The sequence below is a fragment of the Pinus tabuliformis genome, chromosome 8 (genome assembly GCF_031772625.1).
Source record: "Pinus tabuliformis cultivar Carrire ecotype Pingquan chromosome 8, CPIR1, whole genome shotgun sequence".
Taxonomy (NCBI): Eukaryota; Viridiplantae; Streptophyta; class Pinopsida; order Pinales; family Pinaceae; genus Pinus; species Pinus tabuliformis.
In genome coordinates, this window is record NC_142294.1 from 1,565,028,672 (window position 1) to 1,565,054,377 (window position 25,706).

The 25,706-nt window shown below is 35.6% G+C and overlaps 2 protein-coding genes across 2 annotated transcripts; both read left to right on the plus strand.

Moving 5' to 3' along the window:
* Nucleotides 1–19,160: 19,160 nt before the first annotated feature.
* LOC149241983 (uncharacterized protein At1g24485-like) lies at nt 19,161–20,610 on the plus strand. Its single transcript, XM_089370737.1, has 4 exons — nt 19,161–19,242; nt 19,431–19,599; nt 19,819–19,956; nt 20,256–20,610. The coding sequence occupies exons 1-4, from the start codon at nt 19,161–19,163 to the stop codon at nt 20,608–20,610; spliced, it is 744 nt and encodes a 247-aa protein (XP_089226863.1).
* Nucleotides 20,611–21,502: 892 nt separating this feature from the next.
* LOC149241984 (SPRY domain-containing protein C285.10c-like) lies at nt 21,503–21,937 on the plus strand. Its single transcript, XM_089370738.1, has one exon. It carries the CDS (start codon nt 21,503–21,505, stop codon nt 21,935–21,937), a length of 435 nt encoding a protein of 144 aa, XP_089226864.1.
* The last annotated feature ends 3,769 nt before the right edge of the window (nt 21,938–25,706 follow it).

A 25,706-nucleotide genomic window follows, 5' to 3' on the forward strand; every position in this document is an offset into this window, starting at 1 on the left:
GACTTAGGAAATATGCCAAATATTTGCAAAAATCGCGTCGGTCAACCCAAAATCAGCGATCTATCGATCGCTTATAGTCCCCGGCAAGGACTAATAAGTAGAATAAGAGAGCCCCAAGGGTTAGTTCACTTGGTCAAAAACCCTGTCTCGCCATCGGAGGTCATAAAGTCAATTCTATCCAAAACCCTTGGGGTTAGGAGGTCACAGGGTCGATTCTACCCGAAACCCTTGGAGTTAAATCTTGCTAATAGGCCAAGGGGCGATTAGCCCAATTTTCCCATGGACACAGCGACCACTTGAAGACAAAGGAATATTTTTATTATACACTACAAATTAAATTATACGGATATATCATATATTTATAGTGTTTGTATGATTCAACCAATTCTAAATATGAATAGGGAGAGTTAAATCTTGCTAATAGGCCAAGGAGCGATTAGCCCAATTTTTCCGTGAACATAGCGACCATTTGAAGACAAAGGAATATTTTTATTATACACTTCAAATTAAATTATAGGGATATATCATATATTTATAGTGTTTGTACGATTCAACCAATTCTAAATATGAATAGGGAGGTTGAGATATTATCTCAACAACCACTTACAAATATGTAACAAATTCTAAACTAAACATGGAAAAATCGTCTTCCAAGTAAATGCCTATAAGATATAATTTAATTTGATTGGTTTGAATTTTAAAATGATTCTATAATTTTATTTCATTAAATTCTATATTTAAATGTAACTAGCACAACCACATTTACCAATGTGGTTGATATACACCCATAAACCTATATGAAGCCTATATACAACCACATTTACCAACTTCACTAACTTCACTCATATATGGAGATAGGCTTATATCAATTATATTAATAATTATTATATGTATTTTTTTAAAGACCATTTATTTATGATTATTAATAACTAAATAAATAATAACAACTATATTCTTATATATTTATTATTATTATATTATATATTAAAATAATCTTAAATTACTGTATAATATTTTATTTAATTTTAAATTATATAATGTAATTTAAATGTTTAATAATAATATTAATGGATAATAATAAACCATAATTATTTTAGTAAATGTGATTGATATACCTATAAGGCTTCATTTCTATCTATGACACAAACTACTAATAATAATAATAATTTATTATTCATTTTTTATAAAATGTAAATAAATAATTACTTATTTTATTAAAAGAAAATTAATTTTTAATATTTAATATTGTTTTGAGAAAAAATATAATTTTTTTTCATTTTTATTTTTATTTTATGCATTATAATAATAATAATTAATAGATAGTAGTTAATTAATAAATTATTGTTAAACAATAATAATATTTTTTTAGTTAAATAATATTAATATTAATTAAATAAATTCATTTTTACTAATAATAATTAATTTTTTGTCACATTGTGGCATTGGACTATGATTGACCATGGTTGGCCATGGTTGATTTTTATATTTAGACAAATCTTTGTCACAAAGCAGCGTTTAAGCATGGTTGTCTATGATTCACCATGTTTGACCCAAAGGAATAACAAACCATTGAGATTAATGCTAAAAACTCAATAACTATAAACTTAAGGGAACAATATTAAACTCTAGGAATATGAATCCTTAGATCAAAAACCCCAAGACACTGATATTATAAACGAAAGGGAATAATAAACCCAAGGGATAAAAATTATAAACCCAACATATATAAACTGTAACATAAATATTATAAACCCGAAAATAAACATGGTTAACCATGGTTGATTTCCATATAGAGACAATCCTTATCACAATACAACATTGGACCATGGTCAACCATCAACCATGGTTGACCATGATTGATTTTCATATCGAGACAATCTTTTCCATAACGCAACATTAGACCATGGTTGATTTCCATATCCATATGGTTTGACCATGGTTGAACATGGTTAGCTATGATTGACCATGCTTAGCCATTATTAATATTATAAACCCAATGGATCGATATTCTAAATCCAAGGGATTAATACTAAAACCTCAAGGGATTATGAACCTAAGGGAATAATATTAAACCCAAGTGACTAGTATTATAAACCCAACGTATATTAACCTAAAGATAAATAATATAAACACTAAAATAAACATGGTTGACCATGGCTCATTTTCATATTGAGACAATCTTTATCACAATGCCATGTTAGACCATGGTTAACATGCTTGATTTTCATATCGAGACAATCTTTGTCACAATGTGACGTTTAACCATGGTTGACCATGATTGATATTATAAACCTAAGAGAATAATAAACCTAATGGATTGATATTATAAAATCAAAGGAATAATAAACCCAAGGGACTAATATTATAAACCCAAGGTATAAAAACCTGAAGATAAATATTAAAAATACTAAAATAAACATGGTTGAGCATGTTGATTTTCCTATTGAGATAATCCTTGTCACAATATGACATTGAACCATGGTTGACTGATCAGGGATCAGTGTTTTGGCTAAAAATAATGAAAGTGCTCAGAATTGCTTCAGACCTGAATCAATGGATAGAGTTCATCTCCAGATTTCCAACGCCACAAACGGTTTGAAAAATCGACCTAGTATGCAAAAGTTAGAGCTTCTGCAAGTTTGGTAAAAAGAAAGCCCACGGGGCCAGCCCCCACCCCATGTGACCAAGCGCCTGAACCAGGGGCTAAGGGCCAAATGTTAAGTAGGATTAGTGTGCCACTAATCAGTTTAACATTTAATTAATTCGTAATTAAGGTGGCAGAATTTATGGCGGAACCACTAAATCTAGAACTACCACCAAACTTGGCGGACTTAACTGGTAGTTCTCCAGATTTAGAGGAGATTTTCTAAGAAAAATTATTTGAGCCATAACTTACTCAATTATCAACCAAATTTCAAAAATGAATAGTCATTTTTGTCTAATTGGCATGTTGGGAATTGATTGGAGTAGGTTTCAGAGGTAGAAGAGGTCATCTACAGGTGTTTTTGGTCACTTGACGATTTTTGAAGCCTAAGGCCACCATGTGTTGGAGGCCATTCCCAGAGTAACTGGTAACCAAATTGAGTAAAAAAATAGTCAATTTTGATAGATTTGAATGTTTTAAAATCATTGGAATAGGTACCAAGATCATTGAATGCATCTAACAACAATTTGAGCACTATTGAAGCTAATACAAAGGCCCACACTATGAAGTTGGACCAAGGAGATGTAGCCCAGGAGGGGTGAACTCCTTCAACAAAAATTTGTGCATTGAGCTCTGTTATTTGTGCTTGCTATTTTTTTATATGTTGTTGTTCAGCCATTTAAATTCATGCTTTTAAGTTCATGCAAAACACTACATTTCACCAAGTTAAATGAATTGACAATCACATGCTCATGGATAAACTCTCTATGGGTAAGCAAACAAAAGCAAAGAAAATTTTATATCTGGAAATGATACTAGCATAGCATTAACTAAAAATCAATTTCAGATCAAGTTGGTATTAGAGCACAAGGTTGATTGCTTGATTTGCTTGAAGGGTTTGATAGTTGCAATTGTTTTTGTGATTACAAGGTTGAAGTTACAGAGAGGAGAAGGGAATATACAAATAGCTAGTCCTGAGATTAGGACAAGAAGGAAGAAGGCTGAGAAAACACCATCTTCACCCAAAGGACCACTCAAGGCAACACCTAAATCACCTCAAGTTCCATCTCCAGTAGTTGAGATTAAAGAGGCACAAATTGCACAAGAGGCTGAAGTGATTGAAGAGGTACAATTAGTGCAAATTTTTGAGCCTGAGTCCATAGTCATTATGTCTGGAGAAAGAGAGCATGAAGGTCCCTCTTCAAAAGAGGAAGAATTCAAGAAAGCTTTCTACACTTTGACTAAGATGGTTAAAGTCCTCTATGAAGAGAGGAACACTAGAATGGTTGGAAAGAGTTTTAAACCTCCACATGGAGAAGGAAGCTCAGAGGACAAAAAAGATGAAAAGAAGGATTCCAAAGGGAATGGTGGAAAGCCACCTCCATCTCCACCATCCTCATCAATTTCCTCATCGTCTTCACCATCTCACACGGCATGATCTCCACAACCACCACTGCCCATACTCATTCCAAAACCCCAAAAGGAAAAACTCCATTACTGAAATTGGACATAAAATTTGAACTTCCCATGTACAATGGAGAAGTGAATGCAGAAAAGTTGGACAATGGATTCGACAGTTGGAGGTATACTACAAAATTCAAAACCTTCAAGAGGATGACATAAAGATCCAGTTGGCTTCACTGAGGCTAGAAGGAGTTGCACTATTTTGGTGGGAAGCAAAGACACAAGAGGAAATGCAAATCCATGGTAAGATTTCCATTTCTTGGGTTGAATTCATTTCTTCCATTAAAAGACAGTTTTATCCTTTAGCCTATATGCAAAAAGCTATTTTGAGTTGGCAGAATTTTAGGCAGCTTAAAGGCCAAACAGTCCAAGATTATACACAGGAGTTTAGGAAAAAGGCTTTGTTATTAGGAGTAAACTTGAATTCACAAGACACTCTTGAAATATATTGGAGGTTTACATTCCAATTTGCAGCATACTGTCCTTATGTTTAACCTAAGCAACTTAGACGAAGTATGTGTGCAAGCCACGCATCTTGAGGCAAGGGGAAAACAAAATATAGAGGAGAAAGGTGAAAGCAAGGGTAAGGGAAAAGAGAAGGGAGGAAAATGAAAGGGAAAAAAGAATGAAAGTATAAAAAAAGAGAGAAGGAAAAACTCACATGCAAAAACTGTTTAAAGACTAGCCATGATGAAGACCATTGTTGGCAACTTCATCCAGATTTTAAAACCAGATACATTGAAAGCCAAACAGAAGGGCAAAATTGTTGCTATAGCTGAAAAAGACATAGAGTTAGATTCAGGAGATGAGACAAAAATTACAACTATGGGTTTGAAACGTCAACATGTTGAAAGCACTAGTTCCTCAAATAGTCACAACAACACTCCAAATGAAGACAAAAGGGAAGAGTTGTTCACTGTCAGAGTAATCTCAAATCATACCAAGATTGATGCACTCTTTGATAGTGGATCACAAGCAAACCTGATTTTAGAAGACTTAGTTAAAGAGCTTAAACTTGAAACCGTACCACATCATAAACCATACCCTTTGGGTTGGATAGTTAAGGATGCTAATTTACAGGTTTCAAGGAAATGCATTTTTAGATTTGCTATTACTACAAACTTTGTTGATGAAGTCGAGTTAGATGTGGTTCCACTTGACATTTCTGGAATTATCTTAGGAAGTCCATATTTGTATGACAAGAAAGCGTTGTTTAATCGCTATGCGCACAAATATCATTTTTTAAAGATGGGGTGAAGTATATTGTGAGAGCTTGTCGCAAGAAAATGAACATTTCTTTAGTTAATGCAGGGCAAATGAAGAGGCTAGTGAATGCAAGTCAGAATTTTACATTGTTGATGATCAAACAAAGAGATGTTTTGAATCATACTTTTCATAAAGATGTTTATATTTGTAATTAGTTATTTCAGAATGATAACAGGTTGCCTTTGAAATAAGGTGAAAAACATTTGCAGCAACCAACATTGGTGTTGAGCGGTGTTGAAAACCAAGTGCTGGTACAAGAAGTTGCAAAGGTCAAAGAGAAGAGGAAAAAACAGCTTGGCAAAGAAGGCATGGGTTTCACAAATGTTCATTGCTGGTCTCCAAAAGGCACATTACAATGGCGAAGAAACTTGGGCAAAAGTCGACTCAAGTACAAGGAAAAAGCAACTAAAAATCGCCATAGAGACAAAGTGCAAGGTGAGAAAGATTCCAAGTTTCCTTTGATTTTTTACCAAGGTAGGAACAAGATGTTTTCTACAAAATTAGATTGTTGTTCTGCAAATTCAGAAATATTGCAGCATGATAGTGTCAAAGACAACAATAGATGGTTGTCAAAATCAAGGAAAATTTTGACTTTTTATGAAAAGATCCAAATGATGAAATTAGGAAAATTTCAATGGATAAATACTGGAAGGATGAGGGAACAATCCCCTCATCCACATAATTAGTGATCAAGAGAGCTTTTGTGGTCCAAAAGGCTTCTAGTGGGGAGGAATAATCAGGGATTGGTATTTTAGCTAAAAAATTAAAGTGCTCATAATTGCTTCGGACCTGAATTAATGGATAGAGTTCGTCTCTAGATTTCCAACGTCGCAAATGGTTCGAAAAACCAACATTGTATGCAAAAGTTAGAGCTTTTGCAAGTTTGGTAAAAAGAAAACCCCCGGGGCCAGCCCCCACGCCATGTGATCAAGCGCCCGAACCAGGAGCTTAGGGCCAATTGTTAAGCGGGATTAGTGTACCACTAATGAGTTTAGCATTTAATTAAATTGTAATTAAGTTGGCGGAATTTATGGCGGAGCCACTAAATTCAGAACCACCACCAAACTTGGCGGATTTAACTAATAGTTCTCTAGATTTAGAGGAGGTTTTATAGGAAAAACTATTTGAGCCATAACTTACTCAATTCTCAACCAAATTTCGAAAACGAATAGTCATTTTTGACTAATTGGCATGCTGTGAATTCTTTGGAGTAGTTTTCAGAGGCAGAAGAGATCATCTATAGGTGTTTTTGGTCACTTAAATATTTTTGAAGTCTAAGGCCACCAGGCGTTGGAGGTCATTCCCAGAGCAGCTGGTAACCAAATTGAGTAAACAAATAGTCAATTCTGATAGATTTGAATGTTTTAAACTCATCAGAATAGGTACCAAGAGCATTAGATGCATGTAAAAACAATTTGAGCACTATTGAAGCTAATACAAAGGCCCACACTATGAAGCTGGACCAAGGAGATGTAGCCCAGGAAGGGTGAACTCCTTCAACAAAAATTTGTGTATTGAGATATGTTTGACCAGCTGAATCTGAATGCCAAGCAGGCTAGATGGTTGGCCACGATTAGCGAGTTTGATTTCGAGATTAGGTACAACAAAGGTAAAGAGAACAAGGTGGAAGATGCTCTCAACAGATGGGTACAGGTAAATCACTTGGCAGTTATGAGCACCTATGGGACAGACTTACAAAATATGATCTTGCAGGCAGGTTAAAAAGATGTCAGGTATATGGAGATTGTGCACAAGTTGCAGCAGGATGCTGGTACATGTACAAGTGCACGTACATGTACATGTAGTGGTACAGGTACAGGTGGAAATACATGTACAAGTATAGGTGCAGGTGCACAAGGTATGGATTATTGTCTTATAGTAGATGAGTTGGCCAGGTTCCGAGACAAAATATATGTACCGGATGTTAGTGCCTAGATTTACCTCAGGCTGAAAAGGTAGGATCCAGGGCCAACATCAAACCACGCTTAGCCTGGTAGCTAGCCCTACCAGGTCAAGAGAGAGCTCTCTCCGAGTCAATCTCAGCAAATAATGATCTATGGGGGCTTGATATGACTGAAATATCTTCTAATCTTAGGCTAGGTATATGTGCAAGAGAATTGATTTGATAAAATAGTGTTTTGTTGGCTCAGATGGAAAGAAGGCTCAGATGGGTGCGGGGATTGAGGCTCAGTCCTGCAAAGATCTCAATGGGGCAAGGTAGGCAATCGTTTTGGCACTTAAAATTGAATGAGATGGAAGGAATAGACGGGTGAGGTGTTGAAGAGGGCAAGGGCAATCATGAATCCTCCCCAAACAGTGGAAAACATCAAATAACTAAAGCAAACTTCAAGTAGAGCACTGCAATTTCAATGGATTCTACTTACACTTTTGTTTGTTTAGTTCAGAAGAAATAAGATAGATAATGGCATACATAAACAAATTCACAATTACAAAGAGAAGCATTGTACTAAGACAAATTGCCACATGAATCCCAAAGAGTGCTGCAAATCCTGGTCTCAATTCCTTAGCCAAAATGAAAATATGAGTGTACAATGAAGTTCCTTTCTTTCTCAAGAGTCCAACCATGCTAATGAGTGAAAAACAACATAATATAGACAAACATAGCTCATCCTTGCCTCTAGGGGTCGAGCTCACAAATTTAGGAGCTATTCCAACTAATTCTAAACTGAGAACTAGAAATTACGCAGTGGAACAGCTTGCCTCTAGAAACTAGGGAACTGATTCATTAAGTTTCAAACAACATTTTAACCAATGAATCTACCTCCATAAGTGAAAATTTGACATATTTATATCATGATCCATCAATATATTTCAAATTACATCATAAATTTACCATTAGGAAAGTAAAAAGTCGAACTAGGCAAAAAACAGAGCAAAACTTGGTCAAACTGGCACTTTTTCCTCTATGCGTCGCGCTTGATTCTCTATGCGTCGCGCCTGTTTGGACCCACTTTTCGAGGCCTTCACGATGTCCAAATGAGCTCTAGGTGTGCTTGTTGGAAAGGTATGCCTGTCTACTTTCCAACCCAAGTGGAATTTTTCAATTTGGCCTCCATTTGCCCCTCCAAAAGTCAATTCTCCCAACACTGCTTCCTGTGTGTCAAAATAGGGGCAGAAAGGCCATTTTTAGGGTGTTTTTGACCTTTTTGGGGGCTCAAAACCTATCAAAATTTCTTGGCCATTTGTGAGCATGCATATTTTTTCGTTACAAATCCAAATATGTTGAGTTTTTCTCAAAATGATGCCTCCATCAAAAGCGAGCGCCGGGTGGTGCGACGCATAGAGTAGAAATTTCTGTGTTTTAGTGCCAAAAATTCCAAAAATGCAAAAAGTGCCCCAAATTTTTTGAAATTTGGGCTGAGTCTTCTCCATCAAACATTGTGATGGGCCAAGGAACCCTCAGCCAATATCTGAAGTCTATCATGCTCCTTTCGCCTCCTCGATGCCCTTTTCAACTTTGCTTTCAAGCTCCTGATTCTTGCCTTGCAACTTTTGTTTTTCGCCAAGTAATGGTAGGCCATGTGTCTCAACAATGTCTTCTCTTTGTTGGCCTTCTCTAGCATCCTTTCCCAGGTGCAAGTTTTTCTTCTCAAGCCAAGATTCATGCTCAGCTTGAATTTCACTTTCAAGTGTTGTCGACTTGGTTTTCCTTCTCTTAGCAACTTGCCAGTTGCCTGCATGTTTTTGAGCTCCATGGATGAGGGGAGGATTTGAGGCTAGTTGTAGGGTTTTGGGAAATAAAAGGGTTTAGGGAATAGTATTTAGGCTTTGGGATAGCAATTAGGGTTTGGGGATATTTGAATAGGTATTAGGGTTTTTAGTTTTAGGGATAAGGGGATAGGTGAGTGTGAATGAAAGGGGAGAGGGAAATTAATATGAGTGAAGTATAGTGAAAGCAAAATGAAAATGGGGATACAACGGCAAAACTGCAATTTTGCAAACCCTAGGCAATTTTCTCAACACAACTTTGCAAGGAACTAGGGTTTTGTTTTTAACCGATTGAAACACCATAAACACTGATGGAAACTCATACATTGGAAATATGGAGGTGTTAACTTACTTGAACACAAGAATATTGAGCAAATTTTGCAATTTGGGAGAGTTTGTGAGTGAAATCAAGCTTCCAGCTCTATGCGTCGCGCCACAAACCCAATGCGTCGCGCCACCAAACCCTATGCGTAGCACTTTTTGTAGGAGACTTTTGGAGGCCTTACCGGTGTCCAAATTGGGCGCAGGATAGCTCGTTGGAAAGGTTATTGAGTCTACTTTCCAACCCAACTGGAATTTTTAAATTTTGAGTTCATTTGCTCTATCAAAAATCAAATCTCCCAAGACTGGTCAAAATGTGCAGAATGAGGCTGCCTAAAGGTAGTGTTGTTGCAGTCAACTTTTGAAGGTCTTCCTCAACTCCAAATTGAGCTCATGATAGCTCATTGGAAATATCTTTGTTTCTAGTTATCATTTGACTCATCAAGAAAGTCATTTGGCCAACCAAGCTAGGAGAAAACTTGATTTTCCCAATGTCACTTCAGAGGTGCATCAATTCTCCCGAGGCAAATGTATTTTTGACATTTATCCTAAACCATGACACCTGTGTAAAAAGTGAAGGAGGTTTTTCTTCCTTGGCCTATTTTGGACGAAAACCTCTCTCAGGTTTCCCAAATTCATTTTTTCTTGCTCAGAAACATCATTGGAGTAAAACCTATCTCGACATGTGGAACATGGGATTTGTTGAAATGAAGCGAAATGAAGGGGATAAGGGGCTTCTAAATTCTTTAGGATGTAGATGATGCATCAACAACAGAAATGGGAAGTGTATCTCTCATTGGTAGAGTTCACATCCAACAATGTTTATTAGGAATCATTGAGGATGAGTTCTTTTGAGGTATTGAATGGGCAGAGTTGCAACACTCCCATAAGTTGGAGTGATTTGGATAATAGGGTGTTGATTAGACTAGACATGTTGGTAGACATGGAACAGGAAATGTAGGTTATAAAGAGGAATCTAAAGGCAGCATAGGATATGCAAAAAATATATGTAGATTATAACAGGTTGTTCAAAGAGTTCCAGGTTGGGGAACAGGTGTATTTGTGCATCAAACTGAAGAAGAGCTCCTTGCAGATTGGATCATATGCCAAGATGGCACCACGGTTTTGTGGACACTTTAGTACCATTGAGAGGATTGAGTCACTAACCTATTGACTTGAACTACCTCTGATAGTGAAATTCCAAGATGTATTCCATGTATCTTTGCTTAAGAAGTATGTTAAGGATGTTGATTATGCGATTGACTGGTCTGTATTGCAGGTGGAACCAGATGGAGAATTCCAACCAAAGCCTTAGTTTATATTGCAGAAAAATGTGCTCATGCTCGGAACCGAGAAATCAAACAAGTTAAGGTGCAGTGGAAGCACTTTGGGCCTGATGAAGCTACATGGGAGATGGAGGATCAGATGCGGGCTATGTATCCTTCCTTGTTCGCCGGTTGAGGCAAAGAAACTTTGGCTTGGTGTTTTGGTGTGATTTTGGTGTATGTTGTGGTATATGTTTTGATTATGTTGGTTTATGTACATATGTATATGGATGTAAATACCACCACGAGTTGTGTTATAAAGTTCCACTATGCGGTATGTTGTTATGATGTCATGTTATTATGTTTGTTTGTTTTTCAGCTGGGTGATTATTGTAAATACTGCATCAAGCTAAGTTATAAAGTTCCATCAACAATATATATATATATTTTACAAAATTTTGTGGTTATAAGCGTTGTTGAACACTGAGGACAATGTTCTCCCAAGGGGGAGGGTTCTGTAACAACTGGTGAAAATTCGATGTAATAAAAGTAAATAAAGGAAAAATAATAACCACAGATGATGGGACACTTATGCCAAGTTGAATGTTGGGCAAAATCCTAGTGATGGAGATCACTTGTGATTGTTTATGGCTAAGGAAATTGGCAAAGACAATGGCCAAGGCTTTGGAAAGGAAAAATGACATTTTTGGCACAATTATTTATGAAAATAATGGAAATTATGAGAAAAGGGAGGTGAAAGGTCATAGGTTTCATGTGAGGAAGAAAATGAAGGAAAATAATGGAAAATGAAGAAAATAGAGGCGTCATTCATAAAAGGGCTTCAGAAGATCAATTGATAACCTTTGTCAGTTCAATTTTGGAGCTCTCTCATTATTCTCTCTCTCTCTCTTACTCTTGGAGACTTAGAGTTTTCTTGGAGCACTCTTGGTGGGATTGGCATACTTGGATTTTTGGAGCAAGAAGGCATCATGATCAGTAGCTACATCACATTTTATTGTAGGTACCGAGTTGCATGTATGTTTCCTTCACTAGTTTTGGCATGCATGACACATGCATGCAGTTGCTTGGTTGTGATATGTCATTGGCATGGAGGATTACCTGGATTGACAATGGATTTCCTAGCCTTGCCATTTCCTGGATAGCCATGGTGATTGTGGGTTTACTTTTATTATTTGTTTTGGTTGGTTCTCATGTTTCCTTAGTTTTGGTTGAGTTATTAGTTCTTGGAAGCCTTGGTTGGACAAACGCTCTGGAAGCGTTGTAACAACTTGGGTTGAGTTACTAGTCTTGGAAGCCTTGGTTAGACAAGTGCTCTGGAAGCCTGACAACAAATGTAGCTTTGTTACTAGTCCTGGAAGCCCTGGAAAGCTTGGATGGAGACCAATCTAATAATGGTTTTTGTGATGTCCGACTATGAGGTGGAATCATTGTTTGAGGTTGATAGCCTCTGGAAGCCTTGGATGAGTTTTGATTGATGTATTCTATGAGATCCCACATTCATGTTTGGAATATGCCACGGGGGTGAATGGATAAAGAGAGATTTGGTTCAACCATTCTACGGTCGTGTGGAACGTGGAAGTCCCATCCCGGGTTTGGATTTTACATCAATAATGAAAGGGTATTTCTCTTTGTATTTCTATGATCATTTTGATGGATTATATGTGGTCTATATGACTGTACTTTCATGAGTATTTTTGTTGTTATTATGTTAGTTACGTATGTGTTTTATGACAATATCCATGTGTGGCTCTCATCATGTTTTTACTTGTAATTGAATGATTAATGTATCTATAACCTAATGTATGGAATGACAGTTGATGTGTTGAGGCATCAATTGTTCTTAGCAATTCTTAGCCAAGTATGAGACCCCTGTGCTCGAAACTGTTAATTACACTTGTAGATTACACATTTGCAATATGTTTGACGAAATCCCTGTCATGGCTAGTAGGGGTCCAGTCAAGGTCTTGAACAAGTGATTTCTTTAATACTGTCATTTCCACATTATTTTGTTGATTTGAAGAGATGGTTCAATTCTGGGCAGTGACCTGGGCTCTGGACCTGAAAAAGTGGCTCAAATCCCAGAGTTGCTGGCATAACACTGATAGTTTTGGTCTCTGGTTGCTGGTAGGCAAGCCTGTGAGAGCGACTTTGGGTTCTAGTCGCCTTCATGCCTGTAACATGAGAATGACTGAGGCTTAAGTTGTCCAAACGTTCAGTGGGACCCCAAGGTAAGTTGTCTAAAGCATTGGATTGGTTCCTGAGGGTCCTATAGCTGATGATTAATGTTTGTATGGTGTGTTTTCATCGGTTCCACTTCCTTAACGTGACTTAGGAGATCGAATCATATCATAGTGGCATCTCATCGCATGTTTACCCCGGCTGGTCGGTTGCTTAGGTAGACGTGAGAGGAGGGTGTTACAACTGAAGTAAGGGATGAATGGAAGAATGACGAAGAGGTATGGACACTCATTCAAGAGTTACAACAAGATCCTAGTACATCTATACATTTATCTGGAAAAATATTTCATTATGGTAAAAAGATTGCTTATATCTTTGTAAGAATTCCCAATTCAAATAAAAGATTATTTTAGAATTGCACAAACCCCCCCGTCTCCCCCCCCACCCCCTTAGGAGGGCACTCGAGATTTTTAAAAACTTACCACAGTGTCAAGAAGGATTTTTTTTGGGATGGCCTTAAATCTAAAATTTAGAAGTTTGTGGTAGAATGTTTGGTTTTTCAACAAAATAAAGTTGAGACAATTAAGACCCCAAGTCTGTTACAACTTTTAGCCATTCGAAATCAGCATTGGGAGGAGGTCTCTCTCAGGAAGAAGTATCTAGGAGTGGAATTTGAGAGCATAATTGTAATGTCTCCATTTTTATCCCTTCATAATTTGTAATTAATTATGATTAGTGCTATCTTATTTCAACATATATATTCATTATCATGCCAAGTTGAACTAGATAAATCAAGACAATGTATATGTACTTTATTTTAAATGAATGAAGATACCAAACAATCAATTGAGGCATGGGCACTTATAGGGACCATGATACTATCAACAGGGAATAACAAAGGGACCTTTGAGGGTTCACATTGTAAATATTCCAAGTCAACCTTGTCAAAATCATTTTGGCTAATATTTGAATTTGAAATGCTCCACTCATTTTTTTCCTCTTGCTTACATCATTAAATTTGAAATCTAGTTTGTTGAAGTGTCTCATTTTAATTATTGAGCATAGGTGGTAGTTGGAAGAATCCTCTCAAAATCAAATATAATGACTAGGGTGAGTATGCTTAAGGGTAGTGTGGATAAATCAAAACTTACATGGTGAAAGGAAAAAATCATGTAATTAGGGAGGAGACACACACAAATGGGTGAGAGGGAAATTTTGCATATAGAGGAGAGGGGACTAGGAGATGGACACAAACTAAGATGAGATGTGAGTTTAACTAGTCAAAAGTCCCTTGACTCAAACTAAGGGACTATGGGATGACCAAGAGCAAAGACACTAGCCAGCAACAATAAGGGACTAGCTCAATGGGGGGAGAGAGTAGAAATCCAAAACCAAGGATGAGGGTAACTTTAATAGTGGGACCAGGGGTTAAATTTGACGGGTGACCCTACCCGTCAAGGAATTTTTTTATGACATTTTTATTTTTAAACTGCCCATCATATGACTTTTAAAATTTATTTGTATAAGTTTCATCTAATTTCAAATTGTACTCATAATTGTTCAAATTTTCCATTCTTTGTTGTACCATTCGGCTCAAGTCTCATTGCTACGCTTTGTTTTGAGACCTGTTGATCAAATTTTTTTTGCAAATTTTCCAGATTGTTCAAATGTTCTGATTTTTTTTGTTTTTTGTTTTTGTTTTAAAGATGGAAATAGTGATAAAATAGATGGGAAATATATATATATATATATATATATATATATATATAAACAACAAAAAATAATATTATAAAGTGAAAAAATATATATTCATAATTACTTTCACATGAAAATAATGAATGTTAATATTGTTGCAACAAATTTTACAAAAATAATTCACTCACACATACCATGTTTTCTATTTAAGTCACTACCATGTTAATCCCATTAAAAGAACAATAGTTGTGAAATAATTTTCAAACCAAAAACATAATGTGCATGAACTATGTACATGTTCAAAAAATAGATTCAATATCATCATGTACACAAACTAAATTTTGGATAGTTTCACCAAAAGAGGTAATTGTCAAAACACCACTATTACAAACATAAAAATAAAAGCAAAAACTTTGAATATTTAAGGTTCTTCTTTATTTAGCATCTTTCCAGATGTCAAATACCCTATCCCATTCCACCATCGATGAATCAAGCCCTGTTAGAGACACCCGCATCAAGGCATCCAATGCAACTAATGATAGCTTTGTTCTTCGGACATCCTTTATTATGTTTTATCTTGAGAATCCTCTCTCACAAGCAACTGTACTTGCAGGAATAGTAAGTATCGCCTGCCATAATTTTGACATGTTAAGAAAATTTGTATGCAACCCTGTAACATAAAAAATCCTCCATGCATCTTTCATGGATGATCCCTCACAATTAACACGAAGAGTGTCAACAAATGGATGCAACTCTTTCAAACAAGCCTCAAAATCAAATGTAGTTTTGTTTTCTTCACTTTGATAATAAGGATGTTGTAAGTGTTGAAAAATATTTTCTAGCAAATGCTTTGAATTTTGTTCTCTGCCATGAACATCCTCTAAATAATGGCAAGGGCTAAACAACCTTGCTGAGTTGAAAAATGCAAGATCAGGGAATCTTCCGTTCAAATTCTCTACGAGAGCTTGAACATAATCTTTTGCAAGTTGTTTGCAACTTTCTATTGAACCTTCAATACACGGTTTCCATGATTGTTTTTGTATATCAACACAATCAACATATGCATGTGGAATTGCTACAAATTGTAATTCATGCTTGTGAACAAGCCCCTCCTTATCACAAATTTCTAGAAAGCCAAATTTAGAGGCATCTATAAATTTAGATAAATAACATGTGCCATCTGCAAATGTGTCGCTTCTTAAAAACCACCTTTTCAAAGTGTTTATTGTGACATCTATCGCTGCCCCTAAAGAGCTGACATCAATGTACTCTTCTTGAAATTACTTGTTCAACTTGTTTAATTCACACATTATATCTGCAAGCATATGTAAACAAAATTGTACTGAAAAGATTCTTGCCTTATCATACCATGAGTCTTTTCTTTCATTTTTCCACAATGTTAATATGGGAGGCATAAGTACAACAAGTCTTTCAATGACTTGTCCCCTTGAAAGCCATCTAACTCCATGGATTTGAAGAGCTTGAAGAGTTTCAAGTTGCATAAGTTCCTGTAGAGCAATAAGTTGACTATTTCTTTTCGTAGAATTTTGCACCCAATAATATACCTTATTTGCTAATTTCTCAATAGATAATAATTCAGGTATTTTTTTTGAAGCATCTGATGCGGCTAAGGCTTCACGATGAGCAATGCAATGAACACCTACAAGATTAGGTACATCTTTCTTCAAGAAAGTGATAAAACCATTTTCATTACCAACCATTGAAGAAGCGTCATCTGTGGAAACTCCTATCAATATTTCTGTTGAAAGGACCCTTGATTCCATTAAATGTTTGATTGCACCATAAGTTGTTTTCCCTCTTCCATCACAAACATTTATGATCTTTAAAAACTGTGAAATTGGAGGACCCAATCCTTTTGAGTTTAAAAACGTGGCATCCCACAAGATGTTTTTCTAAACTACGATATGTACTTTCATCTAACATCAATGAAAAAAGGGCTATCTAGCATTTTGGAAGTTTGTAGCTCTTCAAGATACTGAGATATAGCAAAAAGGAATTCTTTTGCAGCCATGTGATTTGTATATGATGTATAATCTTTGTTCTTTGGCATATTTGGCGTGTGTAAAGACATTGTAAACAAACAAAGAGATTCATATTTTGAGAGTGGTAGATCCTCTTGCACCATCCAATATACTAATTTCATAGTAGTGATGACTCTTTCTTTGTTCATATCATCAATGCATGCAATGTGTTCTGTAATAGACTTCGCCTTCTTCTCATTTCCACATATCCACTTTGCTTGTGAAAGTTTATGAATGCTTGAATTAGCATGAACAATTATAGAATCATGCTGCAATGTAGAGCAACCAGTTCCAATTCCCCATGGCCCCATTGCCTTATGCATTTCACAATATATGCATTTCATAACTGTTTTTCCTTCATGCTTTGCCTCTCTCAACCACTTATACTTAGTTTTCCACTGATCACGAAACTCTCTTTTTACTTTCATTTTTCTTTTCTTTTGGGTGCTAGGTTCTGCTTGGTGAAATTCTTCATCACTTTCTTCATTATGCTCCAAGATATCATATTCTTCATTATGCCCCAAGACATCTAAATCTTCATTTAAATCAAAATCATGATCTTCTTTATCGGGCAATGAAGCTTGAGATGTATTAGACCATCCAAAGAATTTTTTGATAGAAAGTTGATTCCCCTTTTTTGAAGACATTTTTGATATATAATACCTATATAATAAAAATAAAGTATTTAGTATATATGAATTTCATTTCATCAACTAAAACCATATTAAAAAAATAATCTTGCAATGATACAAGAAATGATATTAACCAAAAAATATACCTATTTATTCTTTATAATATTTAAAAAAATCCCTGTTAATTCTTTATAGTATTTAATATTTTCTCAAGAGTAGCTTTCACAGATAAGCACTAAAACTTCCACAGTGGCTAGAATAAACTTGGACATTAAAACTCCGAAATTATAAGACAAATCAGCTACCTGAAAATGGGAAGAAATTGGAAATATCAGGAAAAATAAAAAATATCTCCAACACTTTTAACTTATTAGACTATTCCCAGAACTCAAGAAATAAAACAAAAATCTCGGGAAACTGGAAGCTTCCCTGAACTCGAAATAGTTTTGTATTTTAGTACTCGAAACAGGTTGTTCTACTCGCAATGAAGAATAGATTTCTCACTGCAACACCTCACGCACAGCTCAAAGCGGGGTGCAGAATACAAAGGCGCCGGTTCTATTCCCAACATTCATTTACAGTCCCGTCCCGTCTGACTATTTCAAGACACCCTTTTAAAGCCATCATGCAAAGGATATACAAGAAGCCATTTCTAGAGGATCTGTTGACCAGAAAGGTCTTTGGCCTTTTCCTGAATCACTTGTCCCTCTGAATCTCTGATATAATTACCCGTCCATGCAATCAGATGCCTCTACAAATTATTTAATTAAACTGAGAATGCAATAAATGCCACTCGGTGCCTTCGGGGAAATTGGGAATAATCCCTGTGTTTGTTTTGACAATTAATTCTGAATTTGCTAACTGCATACGGTTAATGATAATACATGATAACAAACACGTTGTGCTTCAATTATCATCAGTTAAGACTCACATTCTTCCTGAAAAGCAGGGATTGTGGCTTCCAGTGGCGTGGAAGAATTGAATTTCCATATCTCGTTAGTTCTCATCGTTTTTAGTTGACAACTGGATAAATTCTACCCACCCAAACAATCCACCTCCTCGCATTAGTTATAAGATATTGCTTCAGCTATGTCGCATACCTACGCTATCAGTATATAGTCTTTTAAAAGAAACATTGAGTCTTTGGAAACCACTTAGACTTCTGCCATTTAAGTGCCACTTACCTTCTTTAAACTATGAATGTAACTCAACTTTGTCTGCCGAGTCCATTAATTCCATCAAACTTATCATATCTTTTAGATTTTAACCAGAATCAGAACATATATACGTCATTGTGACTTTGGACGCTGGCCTCCTTAGGCAACCAATTGGCTCACAGACTTTTCCTTTTGTCATGTTTTTCATACTTTTCCTTTTATCATGAAATGGGCAGTACTGGTTTACTAGTAGAAAATGTTTTGCATAGTCTTCAAGTTTAATTCTTAGCAGTTTGACCATTTTTAACTCTTGATGTTCCTCATGGGTAGACTAAGTGACAGTTTGGTGTTTAGATTTTGTGTTATATAATATTTTGCGTAATATGTGTGATTTTTATTTATTGTAAGTCCCATATATTATGGCTATGTGTCAAAGCTTTGCAGTGTAGGTGATCGAGCATGTATGAAGCTCAGAGCTTTGTGGTCTACGTGGTCGGGCTTGTATGAAGCTCAGAGTTGTCTGCCCTAGATGGCTGGACTTGTATGAATACAGGAATCTAGGTGGTAAACCTCCTTTGGTGAAAGCTGGTAAGTCTGGGCTTGTATTATTACAGAAATCCGGGTTCGAAACTCTTTGAAGAAGGCTGATGATGCCAAGTGCAAGTCGTTTTGATGCCATAAAAAGACCCTGATTAAGCAGCAGTAGTTGACCTACTCCCTGGGATTTTATGAAAATTGATACAACCATGGGGAGAACAAGTAACCTCGCTTGCATCACCATGAGCACGCTGTTATGTTTATTTGCTGTTAATGTCGTTGCTCAACCAGGTACTATCCAACATTCTAAAACAACTTAGGATAGTTTTACTAGCAATTTTTTGTGTTTTCGGCAACTTTTAAGTGTTTTGAATGGTCATTGAAACTTGTTTCCTGACTGCATATTGGGTATTTAGTGCTCATATTCTTTGATTGAAGAACTATTCTTTCATTAATCATTTGAATTTTCCGGATAGCAGGATTTCTGAGTATCGATTGTGGCGGGAAAACGAGTCACACTGATGAAAACTATATAACATGGGTCACTGATACTAACTATATAGACGACGGTCAAACAACAGACACTGGGAATGCAACATATCCGTCTTACTTGAGAAGACTACGCTTCTTCCCAAAGCCTCTCAACAGGTCATGTTATGGGTTGCCTGTAGCTCCCAATAAGACTTACCTTTTAACGCTATGGTTTGCCGTTGGAAATTACGATGAATTTGAAAACTCCTTTGCTTTCACTGTTGAGACACTTGGTATATTGGTTACGACTAACCTAACAATAAAAAACCAAGGTCCAGTTTATTATGACCGAATTTTGGTTAGTTTTGGCAGAATGTTGTATATTTGCTTGATCAGAACTCGGGAGACTGATGATCCCTTTATCAATGCTATTGGGTTGAGGACCCTCCGAGATGGAATGTATGGACAAGTTATGCCGACAACAATGTTGAATGGAGTATGGAGGGTTGATATTGGTGGAAATTCGACGGTCAGGTGAACATTTTCAAGTTCGTACATGTTTTATATGCGGAAATTATCAGCTGTAAATTTAAATTATTCGAATATTTTTAAGAGTATATTCAATACGAGTGAAATGTGTATTTCTTTTGTGACTTCTTAGCAAAGTGGAAAAGGGCATGAGATTTAAGACATCCTTTCATATTGATACTAGATGTAAAGAATTTTGATGCGTAAAGGTCAATTCTGATGTACTAAAGTTACTCTGTTGCGCTATTTTTTCTTTCTATTAAGGACCGACTGCACTGAATAGCTTTGGATGGTGATTTGAGCAGGTATCCGCAAGACAACTTCGACCGCATCTGGGTAACAGGGCACATAAATCCTAATTATTCAAATGTTGTATGGTATGCAAGTTCTCAAGAGCCCGTTTCAACGAAAAACACCAAAAATATTCCTCCAACTAAGGTCATGCAAACGGCATGGGTTATGAACCTGGACTCCTATGGATTCACTCTAGGATCAGGCATTGGGTTCTGGAAAACCTTACTGGTGTTATATTTTGCTGAGATCGAGATGTTAAATGCGTCTAAATCGAGATCTTTTTATGTCGAGATAAATGGGGAAAAACGGTCTGACATCATTACTATGGTATCAGATTACTCTGCGGCGGGCTTGACTCTGGTTTAGATTACTATTGTAAGTCCCATATATTATGGCTGTGTGTCCCCGCCACGTGGAAAATTCCATGAACAATAAGGTTTTACACAAGACAATTGCTGCTCAAATAAAGACTCCAGCTGTCTATATATCAAAGCCACGTGTCTAATGTATTGGGCTAGCAATTTTCTATATATGAATGAAACTAAAAGCAATTTCTCTTTTTCGCGTTGTGTAAAACTTCATGTCGAAGGTGTACCCTGGAAGCCTGAGTGCTACAGGCTTGTTTCCTGCTGTTAACACCTTCCTCTGTCCTCAATTTATTTCGAGCATCCCTCATTGCTTTTCCCAGTGAAAAAAGTTATGGAAGAGGCTGAAATTTTCTCTCAAAAGTATTTAAATGATGCCCTACAAAAGATTGCGTCCTCTAGTCTTCCAGAAGAGGTGAGACAGTAATATGAATTTCACATCCGCTAATAAACATCATATATCATTATTGGTTGGCATCTGTGTTTTATAGTTTCAATTTTATCGATGGCAGATAGAGTATGATCTAGAGTGTTGCCCTCTCTGCTGCTGCTTCTGGGTAGCCTTACATTTCCTGTAAATAAGAGAGAAAACATTACGGGAGCGAAGAACCAACTTTGCAGGGCAATGGAGAGAACAGAATCCTATAATTCCCTTTGACAGTTCAAAGGAATGGATCAGTGCAGACAAGGGCTGGGAAGCCTGGCATTTCGAATTCCATAGACTTCCCAATGAATTCAATGGACTCAACACGAAAAACTTCCAGTCCCCAGAGCCTTTCATTGCATTAAATTCGCGTGATCTGCAGGAAATGAATTTCAATCCCTTGATTGGCTCCAAGAGAAAACCACAGTCAGTTCAATGCATTCTTCCTTTGATGCATGGGAATGAGAGTATGGGCTTTAGGGTTGCTTGTAACTATTTTGAGGTCTCCATAGTTGCCTACAGACCTAATGTGAAGAAGAAGACGAAGAGTGCTGGGATTGTTGATGGCAATCTGGCTATTGGGTTGGCTTGCAGGCCAACCCCTCCTTTCAGATTTCCTGGTCTAGATGATGTTTCGATTGGATTTCATTCCAAGAAGGGGGAGATCTTCATTGCAGGTGCAGGAGAAGTATGTTTCTTTGGAAATCCCTGGAATAGAATCGGAGCCACCGTCGGTTGTGGATATGATATTAAACGAGGACTTTGTTACTTTACTCAAAACAATAGTCCTCCTGTGTTCACTACATTTGGAGTTGCAAATTGTATTGAGAACAATATGTTCCCAACCATTGGAGCTGACTGCGATGTGACTGTGGTTGTCAATATGGGTCAGATTCCAGAATAGCTTTCAATGCATGCCTGTTATGATTGCAAATCAAGTATCATTCTACAACCCAGGTAAGGGATCCATAATCCATTAGCCTTGATGTTTTGGATATTGCTTATTGCTAGCGTTCACGTGTTCACTGTACTGATCTAAGATTGTCCTAAATGAACTTTGGATTGTTAATAAACACAACCTACAGGATATATAGTCTTCCTCCAGGTGGGCATCTCCCCATGTCCCCTACACATGCTGTAAAACACCTCACTTCCCTCTGTGAAACATGCAATCCAAGAATAGATCCATGTTAAGGGGACACTAGCAAATTAGTAGTCCAGGGCCTGGAGTATGGTTGGCACACAAATCTGCCGAGACTGGAAGCAAGAATGTACATGGAAGTATTTCCACAAGACACTATATATGAGTAGGTTCATTATTTCATTATGTAACATTCAATTTTACTTCCATATCCTAAAGATTTGGTAATATTACTTAAACGTTTAGTTGAATGCAAAAATTCTCCTCTCATAGATAAAGCATATATGTTGAGATAAATCCTACCCTCTATCAAGAAATGTGTCTTTTAATTGATGCATGCGGCCATTTTTAAATCAACCCTGTTATCATATGGATTTTACTTGATTATGAGCCAGAATAATTACAATACATAGCCTAGTATACACAACAACATCCGAATGTATGTTTAATGAATATACAGCCACGCTGAAGCGTGTATATATATAAATAAATTGGGTATAGTAGCTAGCTCATTATGGTTTGGGATCTAACCTGATACCTTTTTGATACCTTTTTGCACAATGAGATCATCAGGATTTAGGGGGGATTGAAGAAGGCATTTATCCGGTGTCGTCCTCTTGGTACTCTAACTGAAACCCATGATTGTCGATATGCTGGTTTTGATATCCCTCTCAAATGTCTATTTGACCCATTTACACCAATTCTCTGCACAAACTCCGCTGAATTCGAAGTTCCAACAGGTTTTTCTTATGCCCTGCTCCTGAGTCCTCACCAAAGTCATCGACTCACTGAGTCCTCACCAAAGTCACCGATTCACCACATTGTTGTATAACTTATAGATTGCGGACCGAGTGGATTGGAATTTGAAAATTGAGACGAATTGGAACTTGGAACTGGAAGTTACAACTTACAAAAATCACCATAAATTCGTAACCTAACTTTGCAGTGGGTAGCTGGGAATTAATTACTGCTAATATCATACCATTTACAGTTTTACATGTTGAAAATTAAAAACTAATATAATATCAATGATATTTATACCTATTAGTAATTACCATGGATTATTAAATTAAATGTCAATAAATCATCCGTTCAACACAACTTGCAATGTTAAATATATATATATATATATATATATATATATCAAATTAATTATTTTTTTATTTTTAAACATGACCTTATAGTGACGTTCTTAAAAATTATTAGCAAGTTACCTTTGACGCGGAGATTTGAAACTAGAATGTCTTTTACGTGTAAAAAAGCTATATACGAGTATACGGGGATCAAATTTAACCGTGAATAGAACCAAGAAAGGTGGACAACATAGAAGTTACAGATCTGACGGAATCCACTCACGTTTTCTAAAAACCACAACTAAAACGTGGAACATCGTCCAAATCTGGGGATTTCATCCAACACATATCTACCTGCTCCACCACACCACCATATTTGCCGATATTTATGGTACGCTATTTTTAAGGTAATCATTACAGATGATCGCCATCATTCATTGAAATAAAGACGGCTGTCCTTTAACTGATTTTGCATTTATGGCGTTTCGAAGTGGTAGTATTGGAGGCGGCTCCAGCCAGTCTGTTCGTAATTGCAGTTATCGATAAATTAATATCTGTTCTGCAAAAAAGATTTGATCATTTGGCAGATCTACGCAATACAGAATTAATTGTCGCCATCAATTAATATTTAGGAATTGATTGATTGATTGATGATTCACTTGCTTTTGTAGCTATCCCCTTCATTGTGCTTTTTGTATATGTAAGCCGTCGGCTGGGCTATCAATTTGGCTTGCGACTTAAACTCGAGAATGTTTATATTCATGACAATCGAAGTTTGACTGAATGGGATTTGAACTACATTTGTCTGAATCTGGTTCTTGAGCTTTTAGTTGTCTGAATGATTCTGACCATGTGAAAGTTTTCTTGTATTTATATGAAAGGACTGCTCTACTGCAAAATTGAAAATTGTAGATTGCAAATTTCGGATTTTGAGATTTCAGAGTAGAAATGGTCTATTGTCTGAATCATACGACGTGCAGTGGTTGCGTAGGTTTCAAATTTCGGATTTGAAATTTCAGAGTAGAAATGGTGTGTTGTAGGTTTCAAATTTTGGAAATTTGAAAAAATGGTCTGTATGTGTTTAATCATTCAGACTCAGACCATGTGCAGTGGTTGTGTAGGTTTGTGTTATATTGGAAATTGTAAGTTTCTAATTTGGTACCATACTAATTTGTGGAAATTAAGGATCCATTTATGGCAGTTTTTGCATATATATTTTTGTGTGATGTGGTTGAAGGGTACTGGGAGACGTTATTTGTTTGTATCTGATATCATTTCTGATATTTGAAAGGTAGGTAGTGAGAGACATCTGTATTCGGTTACTTGCGGTTGATTTGAGTTTTAATTAATAAAAATATTCAATGTTATCAAATATATTATTTGTTTGATATGAAAACCTGTCATGTATTTACTCATATTTGTTTGATATTTAATTAATGAAAATATTTATTCTTTCATAATTAATTCATTAAAATATTCAATATTTAAGGAACATATTAAATATGGATTTTAGTTTTTAATTATAAAAATATTCTATATTTAAATATCAAATATTGATTTTAGCTGATTAGGGGGCTTTCGGATTGATGGTGAATGGGTGCATTTTTAAGGCATTCCTTGTGATAGGTCATCCTATTTAAAGCATTCCTTGTGATAGGTCACTGATTCAAATCCTATGGATGCTTACCTACCAAAAAAATATTGATTTTAACTTTAATTAATACAAATATTCAATAAAATATTGATTTTAACTTTAATTAATACAAATATTCAATAAAATATTGATTTTAACTTTAAATTAATACAAATATTCAATGTTTAAAGAACATATTAGATATTGAATATTGATTTTAATTTTAATTAATAAAAATATTCCATGTTTAAGGAACATATTAAATATTGATTTTAGCTTTAATTAATAAAAATAAATATTGATTTTAGTTTTAATTAATACAAATATTCAATGTTTAAAGAACATATTAAATATTAAATATTTATTTTAGTTTTAATTAATAAAAATATTCAATGTTTAAGGAACATATTAAATATTGATTTTAACTTTAATTAATAAAAATAAATATAGATTTTAGCTTTAATTAATAAAAATAAATATTGATTTTAGCTTTAATTAATAAAAATATTCATTGTTTAATGAACATATTAAACATTGATTTACGCAATGTATTTACTGATATTTGTTTAATATTTAATTAATAAAAACATTCAATGTTTAAGGATTATTGACGATATTTGTTTGATATGAAAACTTAATTTTCATTAATGAAAATATTCAATGTTCAAGGAACATATTAAACATTGATTTTAGCAATCTATTTACTGATATTTGTTTGATATTAATTAATGAAAATATTCAATGTTTAAGGATCAGTGATGATATTTGTTTGATATGAAACCCTCTAATATACGTTTGATATTTAATTAATGAAAACATTTAATGT